Genomic DNA, 25372 nt, shown 5'->3' on the forward strand with positions numbered 1-25372 from the left:
TCTTGTGACGTTTGCTTGCTTGTTTATATATCCCGACTAACGACATCTTTTTTCTTTCCTCGTCCGCCGCGGAATAGAAGCCATAGCGTCGTCGTCCTCTTCGCCATCCTCCTCCGTTCTCCTCCTCCACTCCGCGACCTCCCGTGTCAGACCACCCACCACCGACCATGCATATCCGCGACATGCTGGCGGAAGCCCAGAGGACGGGCGAGCCGTCATTCTCCTTCGAGTACTTCCCGCCAAAGACGGCCCAAGGTGTGCAGAACCTCTACGACCGCATGGAACGCATGTACAACTTCGGCCCCAAGTTCATTGACATCACATGGGGCGCCGGCGGTCGGGTTGCCGAACTGACGTGCGAGATGGTGGTCCAGGCCCAGACCTACCTTGGCCTTGAGACGTGTATGCACCTGACCTGCACCGACATGGGCGTCGACAAGGTGAACGAGGCCCTCCAGAAGGCCTACAAGGCCGGGTGTACTAACATTCTTGCCCTCCGTGGCGACCCTCCCCGTGATAAGGAGAAGTGGGAGGCGGCCGAGGGTGGCTTCCGCTACGCCCGCGACCTCGTTGTCCATATCCGCAAGACCTATGGCGATCACTTCGATATCGGTGTTGCCGGTTACCCGGAGGGCTGCGATGACAACAAGGATGAGGACTTGTTGCTCGACCACCTCAAGGAGAAAGTCGACGCCGGTGCGTCCTTCATCGTTACCCAGATGTTCTACGACGTTGACAACTTCCTCCGCTGGGTTAAGAGGGTTCGGGAACGCGGCATCACTGTCCCAATCGTCCCTGGTATCATGCCCATCGCCACCTACGCCAGCTTCCTGCGCCGGGCAAACCACATGAAGTGCAAGATCCCTCAGGAGTGGCTGGACAAGCTGGAGCCGGTCAAGAACGACGACGTTGCGGTTCGCGATATCGGCAAGACCCTGGTCGCCGACATGTGTCGCAAAATCCTCGCCGCAGGCATCCGACACCTCCATTTTTACACCATGAATTTGGCGCAGGCCACCCGCATGGTCCTCGAGGAGCTCGACTGGTTGCCATCCCCCGACCGTCCGCTCAAGCAACCCCTTCCCTGGAAACAGTCCCTTGGCTTCGGCCGCCGCGGCGAGGATGTCCGGCCCATCTTCTGGCGCAACCGCAACAAGTCCTATGTGGCCCGTACTCAGGATTGGGACGAGTTCCCTAACGGGCGCTGGGGTGACTCCCGGTCTCCGGCCTTTGGTGAACTGGACGCTTATGGCATTGGTTTGACTGGTAGCAACGAGCAAAACCGCCAGAAGTGGGGTGAGCCAAAGTGCATCCGGGACGTCGCCGACCTCTTTGTCCGTTACCTGAAGAAGGACATCGAGTATCTGCCATGGAGTGAAGCCCCCGTCACAGACGAGGCCGATGTTATCAAGGAGCAGCTCATCGATCTCAACAAGCGCGGCCTCATCACTGTCAATTCACAGCCCGCAGTCAACGGCGTCAAGTCGAACCATCCGGTGTACGGCTGGGGCCCGGCCAATGGCTATGTCTACCAGAAGGCCTACCTCGAGCTGTTTGTCTCGCCCGAGCTTTTCCCGGAGATCAAGCGACGTATTGAGAACCACCCAGACCTGACATATCACGCCGTAACAAAGTCGGGCAGCCTCCACACCAATGCTCAGTCCGATGGACCCAACGCTGTCACCTGGGGCGTATTTCCTGGCAAAGAGATTGTCCAGCCGACCATTGTTGAGCGAATCAGCTTCCTGGCCTGGAAGGACGAGGCGTTCCAGCTTGGAACGGAATGGGCTCGCTGCTACGATGCCAACAGCCCAACTCGCCTGATCCTGGACAACATGATGAATACATGGTACCTTGTCAATATCGGTGAGTGATCCGGCCTACAAACCCAGCCGTCTCAGAGACATGAACTAATTCGAGGCAGTGAACAACGATTTCCATTCTGGCCAGACCATCTTTGAGGTGCTGAGCGGCCTCGAATGCCCCGACATGGACAAGGTTCCAGAGGCTCCGACGAATGGAACGACCGCAACCACCAACGGTGTGCACAAGGAGAGTTCTGGCGATGCCGCAACCAACGGCAACACCAAAGTCACAACCAACGGCACACCTGCTCCCGTCGAGGCCACCGCTTAATATTCTCTTCGCCGGCTCAGCTTGATTCCCCTGGTCCGTTCAACTCGGGCCTCAGGATATTGAGCTGTAGCCATATGTTTTCTTTCAACACATTTTGCATGGCAAGGAATTCATCCAGTTTCAACCTCCCAACGTGCGTTACACGAGGGCACAGCCCTCTTAATACACCGTCCATCCATTCCTCCGCAGCCTGGAGCAAGACGCGGCCGGACACGGGATGTGACGCATTTTCGAATCACGATCATGTCGCGGAGAGCATACGGCGTTATTTAACATAGGGCAGCATGCATATTGGGACGGCGTTTTAAGGGGGGCTGGCGCACAAAAAAGACACTCACTCCTAATGCGGGTGCGGCATGCCGGGACAATGGTTGTCTCGGCCGGGGTTTGATTGTTTTTCAACAAAAAGAGGGATTGGGACTGGCGGTTCGGCATGTCAAACAGGAACACACATACGGGTTGGGTGTCACATGTCGTCAGCTAGTAGACGGGAAATTCGGTGGGTTTAAGATGGGGTTTCTTGCATGAAGACGGTGGAGATAAACAAGACGGGGGCAGGTGACGAAGAGGATCAACCCATGTTCCTAGACGCATCGCCGACATCTCAACGATACCCAGGGGAGAAAGGAGAAAAATAGCCTGATTTTGTTGGATCTTTGTACCACCTAGTTAGCTGAGTTATACTCAAATCGCTTGGTTTCTTCGCCAGCTCTTCTGGCCTGGCTAGGGGCCCATGTTGCTATTATGAGCGGTTTCTGGACCTAATATTGATGCGTGAGATGCTTGGCTTACATATCGCTCTCAATATATTATGGACATGTCACCAAAAGACACACGATACATACAGTATGCAATACTATTACTATTTATTTCTTCCCTCTCATCATCCATGTCGGGTACCTATGTAGTACAAGATTCTGGAGATCTCCTTCAGGTGCTTGTCACCCCTGGAATCCTCATTCATCCTTCCATGATCTTTCCCGGTCATCATCCATGGATGTTACAACCACCGGCATCAAATTTAGCTCCCGTGCCTCTCCTCCCCTCCGGATATCAAGCAGGATGCAAATCGGTTCGGGCCGGGCCGCTTCCGTGATGTTCACACGCATCTTGCTTATCTCTTCTTCCCCGCTGCCGTTGACTGCTGTTGAAACCCCACGGGTTACCAGAGACTCGGACTCTTGAAGATTGTGATGCAATTGGCGCTTACCTGATTAACTGTCCCTTGAATTTAGCCATCCTCACTAGCATATGAACAACGGAACAACCCATGGTAAGAGGTAACGTGCAGTACTTGACAACCAGGTATGCCGTGGGTAGACATGCTCAGTCTGGCTTCATTCACATCATTATTATACTGGATGCTTGTATCATCACAACCAACCGCGGCCAGATGTATCACATGCATGCATACTCTGTACATTTCGCGGATCCCATCCATTTTACACACAACACCGATCAACCCCCAGATGTCAATGATGTCCATAGGTACAAGAACAGCGCGCCATGCCGGACCCGTCCGTCTATTTTTTACAATCCTTCTTCCCCTTTGCCGATGGCTCTTCTGCAAGTTTGCCATTGTTGTTTCGTTCCGGCCAGCACCACCCAACCTTATTACTATCAACCCCGAAATATGCGCCCAATACCCGTGGCGCAAAAAAGAAAACATACAGATGTCAAACACGAGTTTCGGCCGGACAGTGGGAAACCATTACTAGTATCCCCATCCCTCCTCGTCCGCAACCTCGTAATCCATCTCGTTCTGGTACTCGTTGGGTGGCCTATCGAGCTGGATGTGCAGGTCCTTATCGCTGCTGGCAATGCCGCTGGCGGCGTCGTCATGTTCATTGTGCTCGTCATGGCCATCCCGTGCTGTACCTGCCGCCGTAGACGCTTTGGAATCCTCCTGGGCATCGTTTGTCGCGCCGACCCCCTTAACAATGCTGTTGGTAGCGGTGCCATTGCTGTGAGCAATGCCATCGAACGTGGCGGGGGTGGATGTGGCGATCTTGCCCAGAGTCGAGGAGTTGGTGATGACGCCGTTGGGACCGACCCAGGCGAGTTCCAGCGGGGTGCCGTCGAGGCCGGGTATCTCCTTGTTGTTGAGGACAACCGAGTTGAAGAACTTCTCGGCTGTCTTGCGGTCCTTGAAGGTGATTTCTGCTGAGCTCGCGGTAGTCTGGATGTCCGTAAACTCGCCGATGCCCTGAACAGGAAACATGTTAGTTGGATCAACAGCGTGAGATAAACAATACTCCTGGCAGACTTACAAAGAGGTACTGGCGCAGTTTTTCATCCTTCTCGGACACCGTGAAGTCCGCGCCGGTCAAGAGAACCTTCTTCGGCCGATTATCCAGCGAGTAAGCGGCGTAGGCAGCATGGAGGTTGGCTCTGCCACGATAACTTCCACGACCGCGGGGCGCATAATACGGCGATGACGTGCCACGCCAGCCGCCCCTACCACGGCCGTAGCCACCGCCACGCGCAGACCAGGAGGGAGAAGGGGTGGCTGTATCGAGGGCATCAGGGTCAAGGCCCATTTGTCGAGCCTCGGCCTCAAGAGCCGCGAGCTGGTCACGAAGCGCCTCGCTGAGAGGCTTCTTCTGAGACGAGTCATCATTGGTTGATGACGACTTGCTACCATTGGCGGCAGCAAGCTTGGCCTCGAGTTTCGCCTTCTCCTCCGCTTGCTTGGCCAGGAGCTCCTTTTGGCGGCGTTCTAGCTCTTCGCGCTGGCGCTCTAGCTCCTGCTTCTTCCGCTGTTTTTCCTCAAACTCCTTCTGCTTCTCAAGCTGGCGTTTTGTAAACTCCTCGAGGTCAATTCCACCATGTGAGGATGCACCACTGCCTTCAGCAGTGGTCCCGTTCGTGCCTTGGGCTTTGCCGCCAGCAGCTTTGCCCTTCGGCGCTGAAGCAGAGGTCGCCTCATCCTTGTACCAAAAGACCTTCACAAACCGGTTGTCAAAGATGACTTTGGGTGACTGGTAGGCGGCATTCGCAGCATCCCAGCTGTCATACTTGACGATCGCCAACCGCTTGTACGGCTTCATTGTAACCTCGAGGATGGTACCGAACTGAGAGAAGAAGTTTCGGACTTGTTCCTCAGTGAAATTTTCCTCCGGGATGTTTTCCACGACGATGGTAGACTTCGACTTGTCAAAGACAGGCCCGTCGGCCGAGAACGGTGCCTTGTCTCCTTTTCGAGGACGGTCTTGGTGCTTCCCACCCTTTCCATGCTTCAAATACTGTGGAGGCCCAGGGACATACGGCTGGTTGGGCATTGCACCAGGACCCTGAAAGAAGTTGGGCATGAGCGCGTTGCTCGGGTCGTATTCTAGCGCCTGGTTAGCCAGTTCATTCTTTTCTCTGTAAACTGTAAGATAAATAAACTCGACGACGTACCATCAATTCCAGGCTGCTGCTGGGGCAGCTGCTGCAGGGCCGCAAAATGAGGCTGACCAGGCAGGGGAAACGGGGGGAAGACAGGGTCGTTCCCATGCTGGAACATGCAACTGCTTCCCCGTACGCAGTATCCCTTCTTCTCCCAGTCGCGACACTTCTTGCGCTTCTTATGCGGCATCTGGCTAGCCGCGGCGGCTTGCGCCAGGAAATCGGGCATCGGATGACCAGCGGCAAGGCTCATGCCATATATGCGGGCGGCGGCCATAGGGTCCTTCGCATCGAAGTATCCAACCGTTGTCGGGCCCGGAAGCGGCTGTTGGGACGGCGGACCTCCACCGCCTTGTTGATACGCAGCGCCGAACGTGTTGGAGCTCAATGCAGGTACGGGCGGGGAAATCACGCCTTCGCCAAACTGAGGGACCGCATCGTCAGGTCTGTTGCCGGCGCCGCGACCTCCTCCGCCTCCGCCACGACGCTGCTTGAATGGTCGCGCGCCGCTCCAATCCCTGCCATTTTGAGCAGCTGGATCGTCCCAGTCTACATATCCTCGTTTCTTGGATCCTTCCTGGAAGGGCCGCTGGGGCGGGTACGCATGAGAATTTGTCGCTGAGTCCCCAGTCATGGGTGTGTCATCATAAGACAGGTCCGTCACGTTCTGGGGTCGAGCAGCAGGCACAGTCGCAATAGCGGCGGCAGTGACGCGGGCATGCTTCGGAGGCGGGGGAGGAGCGCCGGGAAGGTAGGATTGGTAGTTAATGGCATCAAAAACGTCGTCGACGAAGACGGGCGCATCTAGAGCACACAAACTTTGGTCAGCTCGATACTGTTCAGCGAAAGTGTGAAGAGTGATGTCAAGACCACCGACCTTCTTTCAGAAAGTCTGGGATTTCTTCCATGCAAAGCCTGCGAACCTCCTCGACGCTGCCATCGTGTCGGAGGAGTGCCAGTACATAGTCGGCCAGAACGTCTGGATCAGCATCCGACCTGTTAACCTAGTGTCAGCATCAGATAAAAGAAAGAAACAATCCGCAGCTGTAAAAATGATCCACGACCAAAAAATCACACACATACGTATTCTCAAGTCTCTTGACGATCCATTGCTTCAAGTGCGCTGCGTGCTCCTCGGGGAACAGCATTGTGGAAGTGTTGGTTCGGGTTTAGTCTCGTTCCATGAACAACTGGGGAGCGGGAAAAGAGACGTCGAGTCAGTTGTCGTTGGTGGTGGTGATGGTGGTGTTGGTATTGTTGGGGTTGAAGTCGGTAACCTTTTTTTTCGGCGGAAGGTCAAGACTCGAGAACAAACGGAGTGACGTGCGATAACTTTAATCTGATAACTTTCGCCGGCGTCAACGCGTTCCGCGTCCAGTCGAGTCCAAAAATGGCAGGGATGGAAATGATGACGTAATCATCATTTGACAGCGCTCCACCACCATACACAGACTTGAAGTAGCGAACTTCAGACTCTTTGTTCAGTTGAACGGTGAGATAAATGGTAAAAGCTGTTTATCGTAGACCAGGAGATCTCATTAACAGGAATTACCCGAGGAAAGAAAAAAAATGCCAAAACTCCCAGACAGTTTCAACTCTCCCTTGGAATGCACAGAACAATGTTCAATGCAACTAAGGTCAGCAACCTAGGTCGCTCTCATATCGGGATGCCAGCATTGAACATGCAGTCCACCGACTCTCCGGAGTAGAATACCAGTGTACATATTCCAATCAGATATCAATTGTATGCAGGGCGTACCCATCAGTCCTTAGCATTAGATACAGGTCAACTCCGATCGTCCGCCATGCCCATGACAATCCGGACGTGCCCATCCAATCTCACAAAAACCAACTCAACAGGAATCCAATCTCCAATCACGACCTCTCCCTATCTCTCTCCCTGTCCCCCCGGTCCCTCTCCAAACCGCCCCTCAAACTCCCCAAGCCGCTCAAAAGCGCTTCATACTGCACACTCCCCCTCCTCAAAAACTGGCTTGCCGACATAAACGCCGGGCTGGGACTCATAGGCCTGGGACTGAAGCGATGTCCCGTTTCGATAACGCTACTCGCCAACACCGGTGCCACGCTCGTAGTCGCGCCACCACTACCAAGACCTTCCGAGCTCAACACGCCCGGCGGCAGGCCCAAGACCGGGATATTCCCCTCCGCAACCGACCCCGAATCACCGCATCCAGGCCTGCCAGCACCACCACCAACATCGGCGCCAGGAGCGGTGGACGAGAGAGGAACGAGGTTGGGCGACATGGCCACGCCGACGTCATCCCCATCTCCGGGACAGTCGTCATCACCGGCTGAGGCAGGAGGATGCGGCGGTTGCGGGGGCCGGGCAGTCCTCAGCTCCCGGTAAAATGCCTCTAGCGCGCGAGCGTCGCTGCAGAACGCTTCGAGTTCTTCCTTGATCAAACCTGGATCTTGAACTGGCCAGGCTGGGGCTGGGCCTGCAGTGCCACCGGATTGGATGTTTGAAACCTTGCTCTGCTGTTGTTGCTGGGCCTGAGATTGGTGTGGCAGTGCGGAGATGTTTGTGCTGGATCCTTGAGTGCATAGGGTTGGGCGGAGGGAAGGAGAGCGGAGGGAAGAGGAAGTAGCCGGCTTGAAACCCGGGGATGAGGTAGGGCTGGTCGTATCATGGGTCGGAGGCGGTACTGAGGACGGGAAGCCATACGCTGGTGAGTAGGAGCTCGGAGTGATAACGCGCCCTGGGATTCCTTGACCTTGACCTTGGCTCTGACCGCCTTGTTGCGATGGTTCGCCTCGCATCTGGCCGAGAATCTCTCTTTCGCGAGCGGCGAAGATGCGGCTGCTGCTGCTAAGGCGGTTTGCTAGCAGCAAAAAGTGGCCTTCATCGGTGATCTGGACCAGCACAGACCCTGAGCGATGGATGTATTGCGTGTACTTGAAATCCGGCTTCCCCCACGAGTACATTACTTCCACATTGCTAGGAAAGTTGGATGCGGCCTCCATATCGAGGACAAAGTCAAATTTGCGCAAGATGGCCTTTTGATAGAACTGGCGCCCTGGTTGCGCTTGAGGAGTGAAGGAGGTTGGGTCAAAGTACGTGAGAGGCGACTGATCCGGGGGCAGGACTGCGAGTTTGATGAGGTATGGTCTGCGGAAGGGGTTCACATCACTAATGGAGGCCGCTTCGGCGATCGGCACTTCGACCAAGCGCAGACCGTACTGAGCAGCCTCGCGCCCCCAGTTCTCGAGGGCATCCTCCACAAGCTTTGCTGTCACATTCATCCAATCGATGCGGATGTGGTAGCAGTTGTCCGGGTTGTGGAGGCGGTCATAGTGCAGCTCAACAATTTCGGGGCGGTAGGACCGCTTCCGATGATCCACGTCGTACTTAATGACCCTGCTCAGCATCACCTTGGGTTTCTTGCCCGCTGCGGCAGTGAGCCCAGTCGGTGTGGTCGAGCCAGAGGCCGACGACGTATCGTCATGAATCGATGTCGGCCGTGGCATGTTCGGGCGATCCCCAGAGGGAGTTGATGGCACCGAGCCGTGAACTCGTCTTGAGTGGAACCAACTCGGGGGGTGAGGTTTCGCATATTCGCTGGTGACCTGGTAGAAGTACTGACCGTCTCGGAAAGGGTGGCGCCTCTCAACATGTACAAACAAACCATCCTTCTTATCGTCTGAGACCATTAAACGGTTACCGAAGTCCTCAGCCTCCTCGCGGGTTTCAAGATCCTCAAAGTTGGCCAACAGCCAGCTCGTCATATCGGAGCCGATGAAACAGTTGTAATGCAGACGGAAATGCCACCGGCGGTTCTGCATGCGGACACCGCCGTGCTCAACGGGCTGCTGGATGGCCTCAGCAAGGGCAGATAGACTGTAATTCTTCTTCGAGAAAAGCTCGCGTGTCTGCACTAGCTGACCCTTGCAGTCAGCTCCTTCGAGCAGCGGCAGAGTTTCGAGCTCTGCAGCTATGACAACAGATGCGTCCTCTGTCTTGTAGACAATGTCGAGCGGGTTGAGGTCCTTCTTTTTGCGTGCTTGCTGTGTCCGAGATCGCTCGCTTGGTGGGACGTAGCGATACCGTTGCCAGATCTGGGCGAGTTTACGGATGCCCTCGATTCGTATTTCTTCCTCACTGTCTCCGGCATGGGTTCCCGGCACCGAAGACTGCCGACCCCCGACGGGGATTAACACAAATCTGGCGCGCCAGAACCGAAGGTGCTCCGACAGCTCATCGTTGTGACCAGCGACAAAGGCATCGATATAGTTCCAGTTGCGGTCCACCCTTTGCGGCACAAGGTCAAACTCGCTCGTCGTATACGTGTGTTCCAGCAGAGTGCGGATGGCCGGCTTGTAAAGCGGAGGATTGTCGTATCCCAGAGACGTTGATGCGGCCGTCCGCTTGCGGACGAAGATGTTCACTTCAATTTCGGTGCCGTTGACGCACGACAGTTGGTGGATTGTGTTTCCGCGAGACATAAAAATGCTCGCGCCATCCTCCACAACATGGTCCCGCGAGAATACATCAGCAATTCGGATTTGTTTCTGCCCAAACGCCCTAGCGACGGCGGGCCCGACAACGATTTGAAATCCTTGCGTGAGCCGCAACCCGATGAGCTCTCGCAAAAGCTCGTCGCGGGACCTTGGCTCCTCCATGAGCTCGTCGTCGAAGTTTTGTGAGACATTGTATGGTTGGCGCTCGTACTCAGACTCGAACTGTGCTTTGGTAGGGAAGTATTCGGTGGTTAACGGGACCGAGGCGGGTGAGCACAAACTCTTCCACTTCATCACCCGCATTTCCTGAGGTCGAGGGAACACATGTTGCCACCGACTGTAAAGAGTAGTCATGTCCAGGTCATTGGCGTTAGGGTTGGAAGGGTTCAGTACCGTCAGCCATGGAGACAAGGAGGCTGTGGGTGACAAGGTGGACGGCAACTCAGGGATGGCGCCAGCGAGTAACTTGGAGTTGTACAGCTTCTTGGCGTCTTCAGCCCGGATAGCCTTGGAGTACAAGAGCTCCCGTTCTTGGCCAACAGGCTCGGGTCGGAGAGTTGTTGAAAGGATGGAGCCTGAGAGCATGTTCGCGGCTGGGTCCTTTGAGTATGTCTGGCCTGAACGGATACTCACAGGGCGGGAGGGGGTCTCTGGAGGGAACTGCGGTCCTTGTGCCAATGAGAATGGAGGCGCCACAGTCGGTGTCCCTGGCCGTTGACCGGGCTTGGCTGGTGGTGTTTGGCGAAGGTCCTGTGTGCTGCGTGATGGCGTTACCGACCTGGATGCACGCACATTCTCCAAGCTCAGCTCTGCCGTTGCCAAGCTGACCTCGGCCGTCGCGATGGTAGGAGCAGCGATGCCGAAGCCCCGGTTGCCCAAGCTGATATGACGCATGAGCTTTTGAGGTTTTGCGGGAGGTATCGACGATGACGAAACTTTGGACTGAGCGCGTCCAGGCTCGGCGACGCTGGCACTCCCGCCGCGGCTCGACGGTGTGACCGGTTCAAGCCTCGCTGACTCTGGGAGCAGGTAGGGAGACATTTCAGGTAACGGCTGTTGGATAGCTCGAGAAGGCGGCCGACTGCGAGTCCATGACGTCCCTAGGATACTTGCACTCGTATCCTCGGCTCGTCGCCTGGGAGTGTCTCCGGGTCCAGGCTCGCGCGCATGCCTCGAATGACCACTGCTGCTGGCGCTCGGATGTGCGTTGAGTTTAGCCCGGCAGTCATCATATTCCTGAAGCAGCTTCCAAAGAGAGCGTTCGCCATGTTTGCTTCGGCGATCGAGTCCGAACTTTTGGCTGTGCCCCTGATCAGGGAGACCGTTAAGTACCTTTGTGCTCCGGAAAAGGACATTCCCGTCTGCATCAATGCGCGGCTTGGGGCACAGTTTGTGCGCAAGCACAGCATCGATCGGAAAACAAGGGTCTGCATACAGCGGCTTGGTTTCGATCTCGTTGGTCTCCATGACACTCCGCATCTGCAAGTCATACATGCGGCAGCGGATGGGAAACTCATCGGGACCATGGGCGCGGGCGGCGTCTGAAACAGACAGGGCGATCCCATGGTAGGACAATTCTTCCGTCGTGTCTCCAGTCCAGTAAGAGACATGAAGCCATTGGGGGATAACAGACAGCCACTCTTCCCGCCGGCAAGTTGGATTGGGACCATCAGAATGGCGGGAACCTCCTCCAGCGGCTCCGTCTGGTCTCTTGCTTGGCGAGTACGAACCAGCGATACTGTTGTAGCTGCCGGATAAGAGGGATGTCTGCTTGGGTGTGGTGCCGAGGCTAAAGTCACCCTTCGACCTGCCCCGGGAAGCGGTAAGGCCGGTCGGGTTAGGATTGCGGTAACGAAAGAGGGGCACCGAGTGTAGAGGAATCTTGGGCATGCAAATCAAGTCGACGCCAATACCACTGCCAACCAGGGCTTCTGTAGTGCGACGCAGAGAATCGTACTCGACCTCAAAGACACCTGGGCCAGGGCTGATGACGACAACCGAGATGCCGGTTCGGGTCAAGTCGCGGTCGATATAATCGTGAGAATAAAGGGTTGATGCCATGTTGATGGCTTCGAGGAAATTGCCGTGGATGGCGAAAGAAGCCTCGGCTTTGATGCGGTTGACAAGAGTGGCCGAATCATCCCCTTCCTTGGACGATGAGTCAGCCAAGGCAGTCAGGTGGTGGGTGCTGATGTCCTTGCGGAAGTAGTTGAACTCTCGCTTCAGTTGGTGAAGAATCCTTGTCCACTCCGCGCTGCCCATCTCGCTAACAACGACCCGATAAAAGTCCTTGTAAGGACGGCGGTCACCAGAAGGTTGGATTCCCGTGAAGTAGTAGTGATGGTATTGGTTGGTGTCAGACCAGGCGAGATCGGCAGAGATGCCCATGTCATACTCGACGCGGGCAAACAGGACAATGGTGACAAGGTGCTTGACATTGAGGGCTGCCCATTTCTTGAAAAGTGCTGGCAAAAACCCGTTGACCACTTTAGAGAAGATGATCTCGCCAGACCCATCAGCGTCAAAGTCCCACATCTCGCGGGCCATCTGGATGAACAACACATAGCGGGCCGACTCGCTGCGGAAGACAGGTTTGGTGTCACGGCCAAAGAAAGCAGACTGGGCTTTGCGGCCATTGACGTAAACAGCCGTCACCTGGGCTTTAATGGTGCCAAGGAAGAGGACTGATTGCCCTTTATAAACGGTGCGATCGGCGAGCTCCCCGACGGCCAGACGCCACATATCGGCACGGGACAGGTACTGGTCTTTGAAGGAAAGTTCAACGTGAGAGGCTTCAACAATCGGGTTGTCGCGGCTGATCTGAGAGCATGTCAGAAGAGGATATCCACCGACAAACGGAGGGTAAGCATACCGGCGTGACGGTGACCTGGGTCCCCTTCTTCATGCCAAAAGCTTCGGCGATGTGCTTGGCGACAAAAACTTCGACCGTTGCATAACGGTCCTTTAGATGCTTTGGCATGTCTGTAGCAACGCACACATAACGGCGGTCCGAAAAAGGAGTCGGCTGGACTGCATCCTTCTGGGGCTTGTCCGGCTCAGGTCTGAAGATGTCAATGGCAACTAGGCGGCCAGGGAGGATGTCATCGGGCATTAAATCAAGGTTGAGCAGCACTTCATGCTGTGGAGTGGACTCGTTGATGGTGACAGTCCATGTGCGTTCAGTCCGGAGGCGAGATGAAGGGCGGTCATAATGGGATGCTGTTGGTGATGCCGCCGATGATGAGGTTATGGATGCTGATGACGGGGCCACCGTTGAGTGGCCTGAAATGGCTGCCGAGGCTGCCGACATGGCGGCTGATGATAGAACATGTCGAGACGGCATGAGGACACAGGATGTCGATGAATCAAGACCAGGGACAAGGTATGCCCCGTACCGGGGTTATGAATCCCCGTCCTTGGTGTTGATGATCTGAGCTGTCGGAACAAAGACCTCCTGGGTGGGAGTTCTCATGTCGAGATGATTGTCATGGATCCGAGGAAAAATAACACTCAATACACCTCTAATTGTGGTATATATTATGTCAACAATCTGCCATTGTCGAAGGCAAGGAGGGTTGCGAAATGCCTGAGATGTCTGAAATGCCGTGGAATGAGAAGCATGGCTGCGTCTGCGCCAGGAGCTGTGAGGTCCACAGATACCGGCAGAATCGCTCTGGTTGTGGGGGCGCGTCCCACACCGCCTTCTCTTTTGGACTACCTGCCTCAATGCCAAGCTTGGGACTGAACTTCCTTCAAACTTCCATCTGATGCCCCTCCAGGGTAGAGGGAGCCAACTCACAACGCGTACAACCAGATCATTCGTCTAGATGCCCTGGAGAGCCGAAGTCCACCTTTCGACGTTCATCCGTGAATGTGCTGTATGGCTCAGTGTCACAAAAACTGTGCTAAAACATTGCATGCGCTAAACGCTGACATTCATACTCTTTACTGAACCACCATCCACCTGGCCCCTGTGATACCTCGCCCCGTCTTGTGCGATGTGCCAGGAAGTGACATATAGGACCCCGGTTGCGGAGAGCTCTGTCTTGATTGTAAACATTTAGACACTAACATGGGTCTGAGAATGAGGATGGATCGGATATCCCAACGCCCTTCTCGCTCATTTGGCCGCCTGGAAGCCTGCTTGGAGATCCAGGGCATCTTGAGCTGCTTTGCTGTTCTCAACCATCACCCCAAAGTTTTGTAACTCCCAACGGCCCTGGATCGTTTCCACCACTCCATCTTGTACGAGCAGCGTTGTCAATGCTCTGTGTCTTGTAGGCTCCGGAGCTCCGCTCTAGAAACCCCATGGGCTTGTCTTGGTTTCTGCTTCATCAACCACGGACCTCCAGAGACCATCTCAAACGCTCGGTGGCCAGTGATATAAAAACTATTACGAGAAGGCATAGCTTCTCTCTCCGTCCCATCCCAGCGCCCGTGAGGCTTTGTAGCTCTTTCTTCTGGTCACACCTTACGGACGCTTGTCCTCTGATTCAAAATCTGCTCCGTCTTTTTCTTCCTTGAACCAAGCAGGCACCATTATCGCCATCGTTCGCTGGAACCGGCAACCCCACCAACAAGAACAACATGCGTCGACTTAGTGACAAGCAAAAAGTTGGGTTGGCCATCGCCATCTCCTCGGCCTTTTTCCTGGCCGAGCTCACGGGTATGGTCATATCGTTGGATGTCCGGGTTTTTGAACCTCGACACGGAAAATAAAAGGTCGTTGATCCATGCGGCTGACCGTAGGGAAGTTGCCTACATCACAGGCAGTCTGGCCTTGATGGCCGATGCTTTCCACTATGTGAGTCCCTTGATGGAGTTTACCGTGAGGAAGGTTCAACAACTTGACTGACATATTACCAGCTCACTGATCTGCTTTCCTTCGTGGTGACGCTAGTGTCAATATGCGTATGCCTTCGCTCAAGAATCATCGACAAACAGAAGCTAAACTCTCCTCAGTGCTGATAGCCCCAGCTGACACTCCACAGATGACAGAGAAAACCGAGTTCCGCCAGGACTTCTCATATGGCTGGCAACGTGCCAGAGTCCTGGGTGCCTTCTTCAACGGTGCATTCCTGCTTGCTCTTGGTTTCGGTATCATGTTGCACGCCATTGAGCGCTTCATGTCACTAGAGCACATCGACCATATCATGATGGTCTTCATCATGGGCTCTGTGGGCCTAGGGCTGAACCTCCTCACGGCCACTTTTCTTCACGGTAGATTCATACCAGCATGTTGAAATGTGGAGGATGGTGGGAGTTGACCTTGTGTTGGTTTAGATCACCATGGACACCACCACCACCATGTACACACCAGGGGCCATCACAGTGACCAGACCCACAGTCATGGCAATGACCATCATCACCAACACCACCACCACCATAACGACAATAGCCACGGTCATGACAGTCCTGAGGACCTCGAATCTGGGGTGACCGGCCAAACACACCGTCAATCCTCCATCACTCTCACGACCCTCCCGAACCCACCAACGGATGCCAACAGCAATGCCCCGCGAAGTCGTCCTTCTACAACCACCAAAGACGGTATTGCAATCCCCGATATAGACACACCTCTCCTCCATACAAATCACCGCCACACGACCATCGCCGTCTCCATCGCGGCTGCCTCGCACGAACACGACCTTGGCATGCTGGGCGCGTTGTTCCACGTCTTGGGAGACGCGCTGAACAACCTCGGCGTCATCGGAGCGGGGTTGGCGATGTGGCTCGGTTCGCCGCACGACCATCGTTATTTCTTCGCGGATCCGGCCGCCAGCGTCATTATTGCTGTCATGGTCATGCTGTCGGCATGGCCGCTGCTGAAGAAGAGCGGGGAGATATTGATGCAGAGTGCGCCGTCAGGGGTGAGGTTGGAGGATGTGAGGCATGACTTGGAGATGGTGAGTACCTAGGTTGCCGACGTCGAAGTAATGGAATGGGAATGCTGACGCACAGTGCCCGACTAGATCCCTGGGGTTATTTCCGTCCATGAACTGGTGAGACCAAGTTTACCTTCTCCTTTCCACCCATTGTTTTTCTCATATATATCATTTTCTTCTCCGTTTCTGATGCTTTTTCCAACCTTCCGTCTTTCAGTAACATGACCAACATTGACTCTCCTCCGCAGCACATATGGCGTCTCGACCAACAAAAGACCATCGCCTCTGCTCATCTTGTCGTCTCCGACCCGGACCTCACCGGCTTCATGGCCCGTGCCCGTGTCGCTTTACGCTGCCTGCACGATTATGGCATTCACTCCGTCACCCTCCAACCAGAACTGGTTGCTCCGCTCGTTCCGCATTCTCCTACAGCAGCAGAACGCCCTTCTACCGATCCTCTAATCTGCGCTTCAGAGAGCCAGGGGCTCAATCCTAGCCAAGGAGAAAGTGCTGGTGGCACAACCGGCGCCAGGACTGTGGACGGCCATGACGGCGAGCAAAACCATGGTGCAGTTCCACCCGCAACAACATCAGAATGCCAATGTCAGATCAAGTGCCCCGCAAAGGAAGGCAGGTGTGAGGTACTCTTATGTTGTGGTTCACGAAGTTGACCACACGGCTACGCGCGGAGAAGAGTGACGTTGGGCAAAGGGGTAGAAGGCTTGGTATGGTTGGTAGGAGCTTAGTGGATGTTGAAGAGGCGTTTCAGGCATGTTTTAAGTTCAATCGAACAGGTCGGGTGAAGACGACATTTTTAGCCGGAGATGGTGATGATGCTTGGACGAGGTCATGTGTAAGCAGGAGTTTCTCTTGAGTTTAATAGAGCAAGGTTGGCTGCTCGTAAGAGTTGTTCTGGTGTCCTGGTCTTTTGCTTCCCCGAGTGTCGTTTGTCCAGACGTTTCCGACCTCAACTTAAGACTATTGTTTCATCCTCCAAACAGTAGACCACCGGGTGATTATTCAAAGTATGACGACGTATTTACGGTATTGAGGAGGTGATGGATCAGTACATCAACAGATTGGGAAGCAAACACAGGCCATATGCCAACGCATTCGAACGAAGTAGGTATTCTCATACACTGGCATTCTCCTGTCCAGCCTTTGGTATGTACGTCATCTGCCCCGATCTCTCCGATGCAATGATCAGTCCACGTTCGGCACCTGCACTCGCTTGAGCCTCCAACAATTGGCATCACCGGAACCGTGGGCCTGGATCCCCAGCGAAGGGGCGAAGGGGTGGGCAGAGGCTCAAGCGTTTGGGCCAGGGGGTTGTGAGCGTGGGGGCGGGGCTATTCCAGCGAGGGCGAAGTGAAAGTGTGCAAGTGGTTTGCCTGACGACAATCCCAACCTAAACCCGTCAGAGCCAGGCAATCGTTTGTCTCCGAGGAGCTTTGTGAGCTTTGTGTGCTTTGCGCAGCCGCTCATCTCTCGTTGGGAGGCATGCTTGGCTTGTGGGCTGGTGGGACTCGAGTACGTAACAAATAGTTGACGTTACAACCTTATTTCCGCCCTGGCCCGCCAGCGACGTGGGAGGCTCCTGACGGTTGCCATGAGACGGGCTGATTGCCGCTTCGCGTGTTCAACACCAGCGTTCTGTCGATGTGCAAAATACCTATTCGTATCCAGTAAGTAGCACAAGGATATGAGCATCGGGCATCGAGAAGATTGGGCGGTGGCAGGACGCATGCCGGCCGCGGGCAGAGATCATACATACCTATCTGGTTTGATATCGTGGTTATTGTGTCTGTGTGTGACGCTCCGAGACAGGCCGGCCCTCTTCTTCAGTCCTCCTCCGCCCAGTTTGACCCGAGTTCTTGGTCTCAAGATGGAGTGAGTTCTTGTTGAGGAGGCTCCTCAAGCTAACCCCCGCGTGGATGAAAGTTGAAGTCTTGAGAGTAAGTAAAAATTGGAGGCGACTCCAATGTCGACAGGCTTCCGTTTGCGGGCATAATATTGAGGGAGAGGTTTGCTTGAGCGTAACATCAGAGCTACTATTCATCGCGTGCGTTGGCGAGGCCTTCACGTTTGTGGTGCTTGGTGATATCAGATCGTGGGAGCTGGCAGACGACGGCACACGGCATGCCAACGGAAATGCGCCTTACCTATTTCAGAGATGTGGGCTTGAATTACCTGATCGCAAGAATCAGAAACCGCGAAGCCCCGAAGATATTTCCGGGGTTTTTCGCTGCTCGCCATGTTGAGGGAAGTCGGCGACCTCTTCATGGTAGACATGGACAGGGACGTCGGAGATGATGGAGCAGGAGAGCGGGTTCACCGTTGACGTGAACAGGCACGAAGGGTATGGAGTACCAGGAACCAGGATTGTGGGCACCACTAGGTGTCCCTGTCGTCGACATGCGATGGTGAACTCCGTACGTAGGTGTAGTTACGGAGCAGACGCCTTCCACCAAACGAAAAGCGCAGCAGGATACATCGTTCAATGGCATCGCATCCGTCAGCAAACCATGTGGCAGGCATGCGACACTCGATGCTCCCTCCATAGATCTCTGACTCGACGCCGGCTGTTCAGGCAAATACCAGTGTTGCGTACTCGGCGCTTCAACGGGGCGACGAACCCGGGAGGGCAGGTGAAGAGAGGATCCAGAAGGCGCCGTCATCGGCCTGGTCCGGCGGTGTTTCGAGCGTGAGTCGCAGTTGGTGGGGATGGCTCCTGTGGAAGACGTCCTCAAAACAGTGGCATGTGAAGGAGCAAACATATCTCCTACTCCGTAGTACGTACTCCGACAGAACTCAGCCTGGAGGGCAAGCATCAATTCCTTTGTGAGACCCTGCGATCCATGTCTGGGGAACCGCATGCCTTGTGTTGCGCAACCTGGAAGCTTTGGAGAATGGAAACAGGGCCAGGGATCAGAAGTGAAGAGCAAAAGAGAAGACGGGAAGATCGGGATCCCACACGATCCGTTGGAAAACCGTGGACGAGGTGGGCCTGGAGCTCCCCAGAAACTGAGCCCCAGTTTTCCCGGGTCCAAATGCTGTGCAGCAAAATGCAACAGCACTGCAGCGAGCCAGTCACAGCAGTCACAGCGACAGCCCTGGTCAGTCTGGTCGAGGCGATTTCATTTGGCGGGGCTCTTGGATCGGACCCGCCAAGGTGGAGAGAGAGGCGCGCCCCGTCAGCTGCCAGAGAGCAGGGAGCAGTGGAGGGAGCAGGGGGGTGCCCGTTACCCACATGCCCGACCAGGTCTGGATATGGCATCCCAACGGGGCCAGTGTAAAGTTCCGCAGAAACACCGGTTTCGTGGTTCAGTGGTCACACTAATTCTACCCCCAGGGCCCCCAGGGTGCACCCCCTTTTAACAACGGTTTTATTGCATACCTGCCTACGGAGCAGCCAAGACTTCACGCGCAGCCACACTATAACCTCGAAGAGAACACCGCCACAAATTAAACCCCACTATCACCAAGAAAGAGCTCTTTTTTCCTATACTTGAATGAAGCAATACCAAAAGACAATAGAAAAGTGGGTGGTTTATTGAAGGAGGGAGGAAAATACGTACCTGGCTGGGAGCTGGCGAGAGTTTTGGGTGGAAAAGTGGAGGAAGCCTGTAGCGGTGCGAGGGGTATGCAACTGTGCGAGTCAAGGGAGTGGTCGCATTGGGTAACTAAGTATCGAAAAAACGAGGACCGTTCTGATTGGCCAAGTTCTCTGCGCCAAGACCTTATGTGCGAAACGGGCATACGCCCCGCAGGATCTGTCATGAATGGATAATAAAAGTGGGACCTGCGGCTGAACCGCGAAACCGGCGTTTCTGCAGAACTTTACACTGGCCGCGTTGGGATGCCATACTGGACGCTCCTCGTTCGCTCCCGTCTTCCACCACACTTCCTCGTGCCGTCGCATCCATCCACTCATCATCCATTGGGGCGCTGGACATCTCGTCCAAGTCCAAGTCCTGCCAGCCGTCGTCACCGCCATTCTGGTTCTCGCATCATAGAGGGGATCGAAATCATGCACCGCAGCGACCAGAGTCAAATCCAAGAAATGAGAAACCCCGCCTTGGCCTTGTTGATGAGAAGAATGACGATTCGCATCGCACCAAGCCTCAACCTCGATCGGCCTCGCGACGGGACCTTGAACTGAACATCGCGACTTACCGAGTATCACAGACAGAACAGTAGAAGATACTACAACAAACAGCCCTCAAGTATCCTGTCGATTGACGCCACAGCCGCGCAAAGCGTGCATTTATTATTTCTAGTTATTAACCCTCTCATTCCCGTGTAAACTCTGTGCTTGCAACGGGGGATCGCAGGGGGTCCCACTCCCACCACGTCGTCTCTGTTGTTTCCCCTCGTCGGTCTCCTCCTCTGCCCTTCTCTCTCCACTTGTTCTTCTCCTCTGCGGCTCGCCGGGACTCCCTCGTGGTATGTTCTCCACCCGCCCACTTGCCCTGCCGCTGCTCGCCCTCCTCGTGCTCTTCCACCAGATAGTTATACTGACTGACTCTACTGGGAAGGCCGACGGGGAGGAGACCCCGCCATTGTTCTCGTCTTGTTCTCGAGAATAATAAAACATATAGCCTGCGCCCGTCCAGCAACATCTGTCTACCTGCCAGCTATCTCTACCTTGACCATACTTAATTGTGCTGTGTACTCCATATCCCTTCAGTCTGCAACCCACGCCGGCCGCTGTCGCCCCTCTCGCCCGCACTCTCGGCTCCAACCAAACCCCTGCCGGGAATTGTGCCTCATCTCTGTCCCCTGCTACGCGGCTGTCCAGCACCCCGGACCTCCATCGTCACCGCGTGGAGGCGCCACTGACGGAGAAGCGAAGGCACTCTCGAATTCCGTCACGCGACCTTCAAGCAACACTGTTATTTCCATCTTCACGTCGTGTTTGGGCCAGTTCGTCCGTCCCTCACCAACCCATCGGGCCATACGTCTCCGGCCCTCGACTCCTCCTCGTCCTCTCCTCCTCTTACACGGCTGAGCTTCCCCGCATGGCGGCTTCGCCAAATGGGTTGGCGACCATGAGCGTCCAGATAGCTGCCGCCATTGTCGCGTGAAGAGTTGCTCCGCCGACAGTCTGTAAGGAGCAATCAACCAGTCCGCATCTTGTTTTGTGCTTCCCTGGCCCGATCGCCGTGAACCCTCCGGGATGCTCGGGAAGCTCTTCAACCTCGGCGCTGGCGCCGGCTCCGGCTCCGGCTCGGGCACCGGCCCTTCACCCCAGTCCGCATCACACCGTTCCTCCCCTCTCGAGTCCGTCCAGGAGGACATGCACACCCGTCATTTGCTGTTCCCCGATCCTCAGGATTTGTACGAGTATCGCGCCAACCAACTCTACCCTCTCTCCAGCGGCCCCGTCTTGACCCCAACCACCTCGCCTGCCGCTGCCTTCGACTACAGCACCGATATCGACCTGGACGTACGCGATGTCCGTATTATCATTATGCAGGATGCGCTGAGCTCCGTGGCTGCCTCCCTGCTCTACGACAGCCAGCCTGCGCCGCCCATCTCCGTCACCTCTCTGGATCGCCCTTCTGCCACCGCCGGGTCTTACTCCGTCCAAGAGCCTCGCCGCAACCCCGCCTCCCCGCGCAAGCCTAGCATCAGTTACTCGCAGCGTCCTATTCTCTCCCAGGGGCCAACGAGCCCCAAGATGCGTCCTCAGCCTATTTTCGATCGTCGGCCCTCTGTTCACAGCCGTGGTCAGGCTTCCTCTGAGAGCGAGTCCCAACGCGCTTGGCGGGAGTACCGCGAGGAGCTTGCGACCTTCTCCAGTTGCATTTTTGGCAACTCGGAACTCATGGCCTATAAGGGCACTTCGACCAAGGTCCACGTTGTGCCCTCTGATGTTCGTCCTGCCGATTCGTTTTTCGGCGACGGCCGCGGCTCCTTCGGTCGCTCTACCGCGGCGAGGGCCAGTCGCCTCTCTCAGTCTTTCACCTCTGAGAACCAAGGAATGTTCCCCCAAGCCCAATTCTCAAGCACCGTGGGCCGAACTCCGGACCGGAAAAAAGTCTTGATCACGAGGCTATTCCCCGTCAACCTCCCGCTTGACGAGGATGTCACTTCTCACCAGGCCGATAACGCTGCCACCTCCTCTGCCGTTCCCGGTACCGAAGACGACAAGCCCAAAACCAAAAGGTTCCAGCCACGTCAAAAACGGACACCGATGTATGCCGTCGCCCTCATCATCACTCTACCACCTTCACCAGCTCATTCAGCCCCGGCAACTCTGCGGTCAAGCCTGTTCAAAGGACCTGGCTCGTATGCTGAGCAAGACTCGTTTCCCTCCTCGTATGGCTCAGCACGCCGCTCAGGCTGGACGGTGGTCGGCCATGGATCCGGACTTGGCGGCTCCGACTCCTTTGACACGAGCTACGGAAGTGATGTCGAGGACCACATTGATGCTATCACCCGTCACTGGGACATCATCATGCGGACCCTTAGCCACTTGCAGTCCGTCGTTGCCGGCACGTTGTTTTCCATGCTCCGTCAGATTGATTTGGCATCTCCGGACCCGGCGCCGTCTATTTCTCTCGCAGCTCGCGGCCTAGGCCGCCGTGGCGAGGATGGCCAGGCACCGCCGCTTCCCCCAAAGATCCCCAAGACGAACGCTAAGCATATCACCCTTCTTCCCAACTGCCTCACTGACAACCGCAACATCATCGCCGAGATAAATGCAGCCAAAACGCGCATCGTCGCCGGCATCCGTGCCTCACGTGTCGTGACGGGTCAAAACCGCTGGCCCATCTGGAGGGAAGAGGCCCGCTGGGTAGCCAAGTGGGCCGGATCTAGGGAACAAGGCTTCTTCTTCTATAACCTCCTCACCGGCTTTCTCGCAACCCACACCGATTGGCTTCAGGCTTTGAGCCCCTCGACTTACCGCCGAAAACATTTTCTCCTGCAGCAGCAGCAGAAAGGTCGCACCGAAGAAGACGCCCTTGTCGTGCCGGCCCGCACCATCATCCTGAGTGATGACAAGATCGCCGCTCGCCGTCTCATATTTCTGCTCTCATCCTTTCTCCCGGCGTCTCAACAACTCCCTGGCATCAAGCCTCACCGGCCGAGCACGCCGGGATCCTTCGGTGCTCTGTCCCAGTCACCACCGTCATTTGTCGTCCCCATTCTAAAAGAGGAATCACTACGCCGGAAGATCAACCGACGGACTGCTAACACTCGCGTACCATCACACTCACGAAACTTGAGCTTGCAAACCCAGAGCGGCGCCCGTTCAGGTGCCGTCCCACCTCCCCTGGCCCATCTCAGCATCGAGGGCCGCCATGAGAGACGTGCCTCAGATGCCGCGTCTATCCGCACCGCTCATCTACCCATTCGTGGAAATGATCCCCACGCCCGCAAAAGTAGCGTGGCCGCGGCCTCTACCGCAACTACTACCGCTGCTGTCACACCCGAGACCAGCATTCCACATTTTTCTACCATCCACCGCCCTGACATCTTTGCGCAAGGCCGACCCGGAAGCAGCAATAGCGTAGCTGCCGACGACTTAAAACGGTTCGCTCGGGACGAGAGCCCCGGGTCTCAGGGCTCAAGTGGTCCACGGGAGCGCAGGCAGAGTTCGAGGTGGAGCATGCTGAGTGGCTTTTGGAACGGCCGGAGACGAGACTCGATGAGCCGCTCGCCGGTCTTCAGTGATCACCAAGACACTCCCGCAGCAGGATCGCCAACAAAATCACGCCAGCCGTCTGCCACCGGGAGTAGGCCTGCCCTCACCCCCGAGCCCTCCGAAGCCGAGCGGGGCCCAAGCCCCTGTGACACCTCGACTCCTGGATTTGCGGACACCAGCCCGCTCTCACCACCACGTGCAGCAACCGATGTGGTTCCTCCGTTTGAGCGGGCGAGCTCTTTCCAAAAGCCCAGAAGGAACCCGGCCACAACGGGAGCCTTTGAGTCACCCGTCAAGACATCCATCAATTACGACGACGGAGTCATCGACGTCGACGTCCCCCTCCCAGATTTTATCACGTCGTTCGAGAGCGCCGTCAGCTCACCCTCAAGTAGCGGCTATCTCTCAGCATCCGGCTTTGGCACTGGTCTAGATGCCTTCGAACACCTCTTCCGCTTTTCTAGCGATGGTGATACCCCCGTCAACGCCGCTGGGTGGCTTCAACAATATCACCCAGACTTTGTTCTTCAGGCTCTGCCCGCGCAGAACAAGCCAAACCTTCTCGACGACATCAAGGCTTCGATGCGCGCCGAGCCTACTCCTCCCCTTTCCGTGACTCCTACATCTCCAGGGGATGAGAACCCATCCACCCCTACGGAACGTTGGGTTGATGTTTCGTCAGCCCTCATCGCCGACACCACGACGTTCACTATCACACGCATCCGCTACCGCCGTCTGGTCACGCTGCAACAGCAACCCGGTTCGAGCCCGACAACTTCAACGGCCGTGACCTCATCCGCTGCGTCATTCGCATCGTCCAACGCACCGCCGTCTCAGCCGGCGGGTCTTGGAGACGCGACGATCAGGGATGAGTTCATCGAGGAGCCCATCGTCACGTTTGACGACGTGCTTATCGAAGCTGTCGAGAGGGTCATTGCTGCTCCAGGAACCGGAGCGGTCGTCGCCGGGACCGAGATGGCTGCAACCACCATGAGCAAAGTCAGCTCGGCAAGCTCGTCGAGGTCTACCAGCAAACGGCGTGGCAGGGATAAGGACGGGGACTCTCGAGACAGGGAAACACGGACGGATAACCTCTCTGCCGGCCCCGCAGCTTCGGCGGCGTCGACGACCAGGTCCAGGAGGACGTCGGTGGATGTGTCCCGTGATGCGGAGGATACTACTACGACAACCTCTCCTCCTGCTACAGACTCGATCAACAACCAACAACGTTCCTCCAGGCCGACCCCTGTCCGCGGACTCGCGGTGGAGGATTTCCGCCTTCAACAACAACAGCAAGAAGTCCCGCGGTCGCAGTGCAAGACGGTCCTGTTGACTGCGTTGGAGGATGTCATTCAGGACGTCATTGCCGAGAAGGAGGAGGAAGAAGAACGAGAACGAGAACAACATCAGGAAGAAGAGATCCCGGAAGAGACGGGAGCTGAACACCATGGAGGAGAAGGGCAACAGCAACGACAACAACAGGAACAACACAACCACCACCACCACCAGGAACAAGAACAAGATCCTGCTTCCAAACGGCATCCGAAACAACAGCAGTTGAAGCAGCATCAGAGAGGCCCTCCAGTCACATTGATGCGAGTCAGGGAGAGGGAGAGCCCGCTTCGCGAGGCTGTTCGGGTGTGGATGGAGAGTTTGGATGGAGTCGTTGTGGGCGAATGAAACAATTGACGTGAAGAAGCTGATTGATTGAAGACGACGACGGAGCATTGCTTTGGAGTACCGGGGAAGGAGGAAGGAAGAGAGATAGCGTCCACCGGTTTGGGGAATTTCATCTTTGTTCTGTTTGCACTTTTGGGAAGGGAGGGGG

General features: G+C 55.8%; 8 protein-coding genes across 8 annotated transcripts; 4 read left to right on the top strand and 4 right to left on the bottom strand.

The window, feature by feature from the left end:
* Positions 1-167: 167 nt before the first annotated feature.
* On the top strand, positions 168-2136 carry VTJ04DRAFT_4667 (uncharacterized protein; the record flags this gene model as incomplete). The annotated part of the gene is made up of 2 exons (XM_069362699.1): positions 168-1866; positions 1925-2136. 2 exons carry the CDS (start codon positions 168-170, stop codon positions 2134-2136), a joined length of 1911 nt encoding a protein of 636 aa, XP_069219620.1.
* Positions 2137-2152: 16 nt separating this feature from the next.
* Positions 2153-2571, bottom strand: VTJ04DRAFT_4668 (uncharacterized protein; the record flags this gene model as incomplete). The annotated part of the gene is made up of 2 exons (XM_069362700.1): positions 2153-2326; positions 2398-2571. The coding sequence occupies 2 exons, from the start codon at positions 2569-2571 to the stop codon at positions 2153-2155; spliced, it is 348 nt and encodes a 115-aa protein (XP_069219621.1).
* A 45-nt stretch (positions 2572-2616) lies between these two features.
* VTJ04DRAFT_4669 (uncharacterized protein) lies at positions 2617-3715 on the bottom strand (the record flags this gene model as incomplete). The annotated part of the gene is made up of 2 exons (XM_069362701.1): positions 2617-2790; positions 3551-3715. The coding sequence occupies 2 exons, from the start codon at positions 3713-3715 to the stop codon at positions 2617-2619; spliced, it is 339 nt and encodes a 112-aa protein (XP_069219622.1).
* A 135-nt stretch (positions 3716-3850) lies between these two features.
* VTJ04DRAFT_4670 (uncharacterized protein) lies at positions 3851-6674 on the bottom strand (the record flags this gene model as incomplete). The annotated part of the gene is made up of 5 exons (XM_069362703.1): positions 3851-4342; positions 4407-5470; positions 5539-6330; positions 6404-6522; positions 6610-6674. 5 exons carry the CDS (start codon positions 6672-6674, stop codon positions 3851-3853), a joined length of 2532 nt encoding a protein of 843 aa, XP_069219623.1.
* Positions 6675-7401: 727 nt separating this feature from the next.
* VTJ04DRAFT_4671 (uncharacterized protein) lies at positions 7402-13348 on the bottom strand (the record flags this gene model as incomplete). Its single annotated transcript, XM_069362704.1, has 2 exons — positions 7402-12825; positions 12878-13348. 2 exons carry the CDS (start codon positions 13346-13348, stop codon positions 7402-7404), a joined length of 5895 nt encoding a protein of 1964 aa, XP_069219624.1.
* A 1244-nt stretch (positions 13349-14592) lies between these two features.
* Positions 14593-16589, top strand: VTJ04DRAFT_4672 (uncharacterized protein; the record flags this gene model as incomplete). The annotated part of the gene is made up of 8 exons (XM_069362705.1): positions 14593-14671; positions 14760-14809; positions 14872-14916; positions 14997-15225; positions 15577-15911; positions 15978-16007; positions 16139-16303; positions 16365-16589. 8 exons carry the CDS (start codon positions 14593-14595, stop codon positions 16587-16589), a joined length of 1158 nt encoding a protein of 385 aa, XP_069219625.1.
* Positions 16590-20338: 3749 nt separating this feature from the next.
* On the top strand, positions 20339-20977 carry VTJ04DRAFT_4673 (uncharacterized protein; the record flags this gene model as incomplete). The annotated part of the gene is made up of 2 exons (XM_069362706.1): positions 20339-20454; positions 20581-20977. 2 exons carry the CDS (start codon positions 20339-20341, stop codon positions 20975-20977), a joined length of 513 nt encoding a protein of 170 aa, XP_069219626.1.
* Positions 20978-21069: 92 nt separating this feature from the next.
* Positions 21070-25224, top strand: VTJ04DRAFT_4674 (uncharacterized protein; the record flags this gene model as incomplete). Its single annotated transcript, XM_069362707.1, has 1 exon — positions 21070-25224. The coding sequence occupies one exon, from the start codon at positions 21070-21072 to the stop codon at positions 25222-25224; it is 4155 nt and encodes a 1384-aa protein (XP_069219627.1).
* Positions 25225-25372: the final 148 nt, after the last annotated feature.

The sequence above is a fragment of the Mycothermus thermophilus genome, assembly GCF_041956435.1.
Source record: "Mycothermus thermophilus strain CBS 625.91 unplaced genomic scaffold VTJ04scaffold_3, whole genome shotgun sequence".
Taxonomy (NCBI): domain Eukaryota; kingdom Fungi; phylum Ascomycota; class Sordariomycetes; order Sordariales; family Chaetomiaceae; genus Mycothermus; species Mycothermus thermophilus.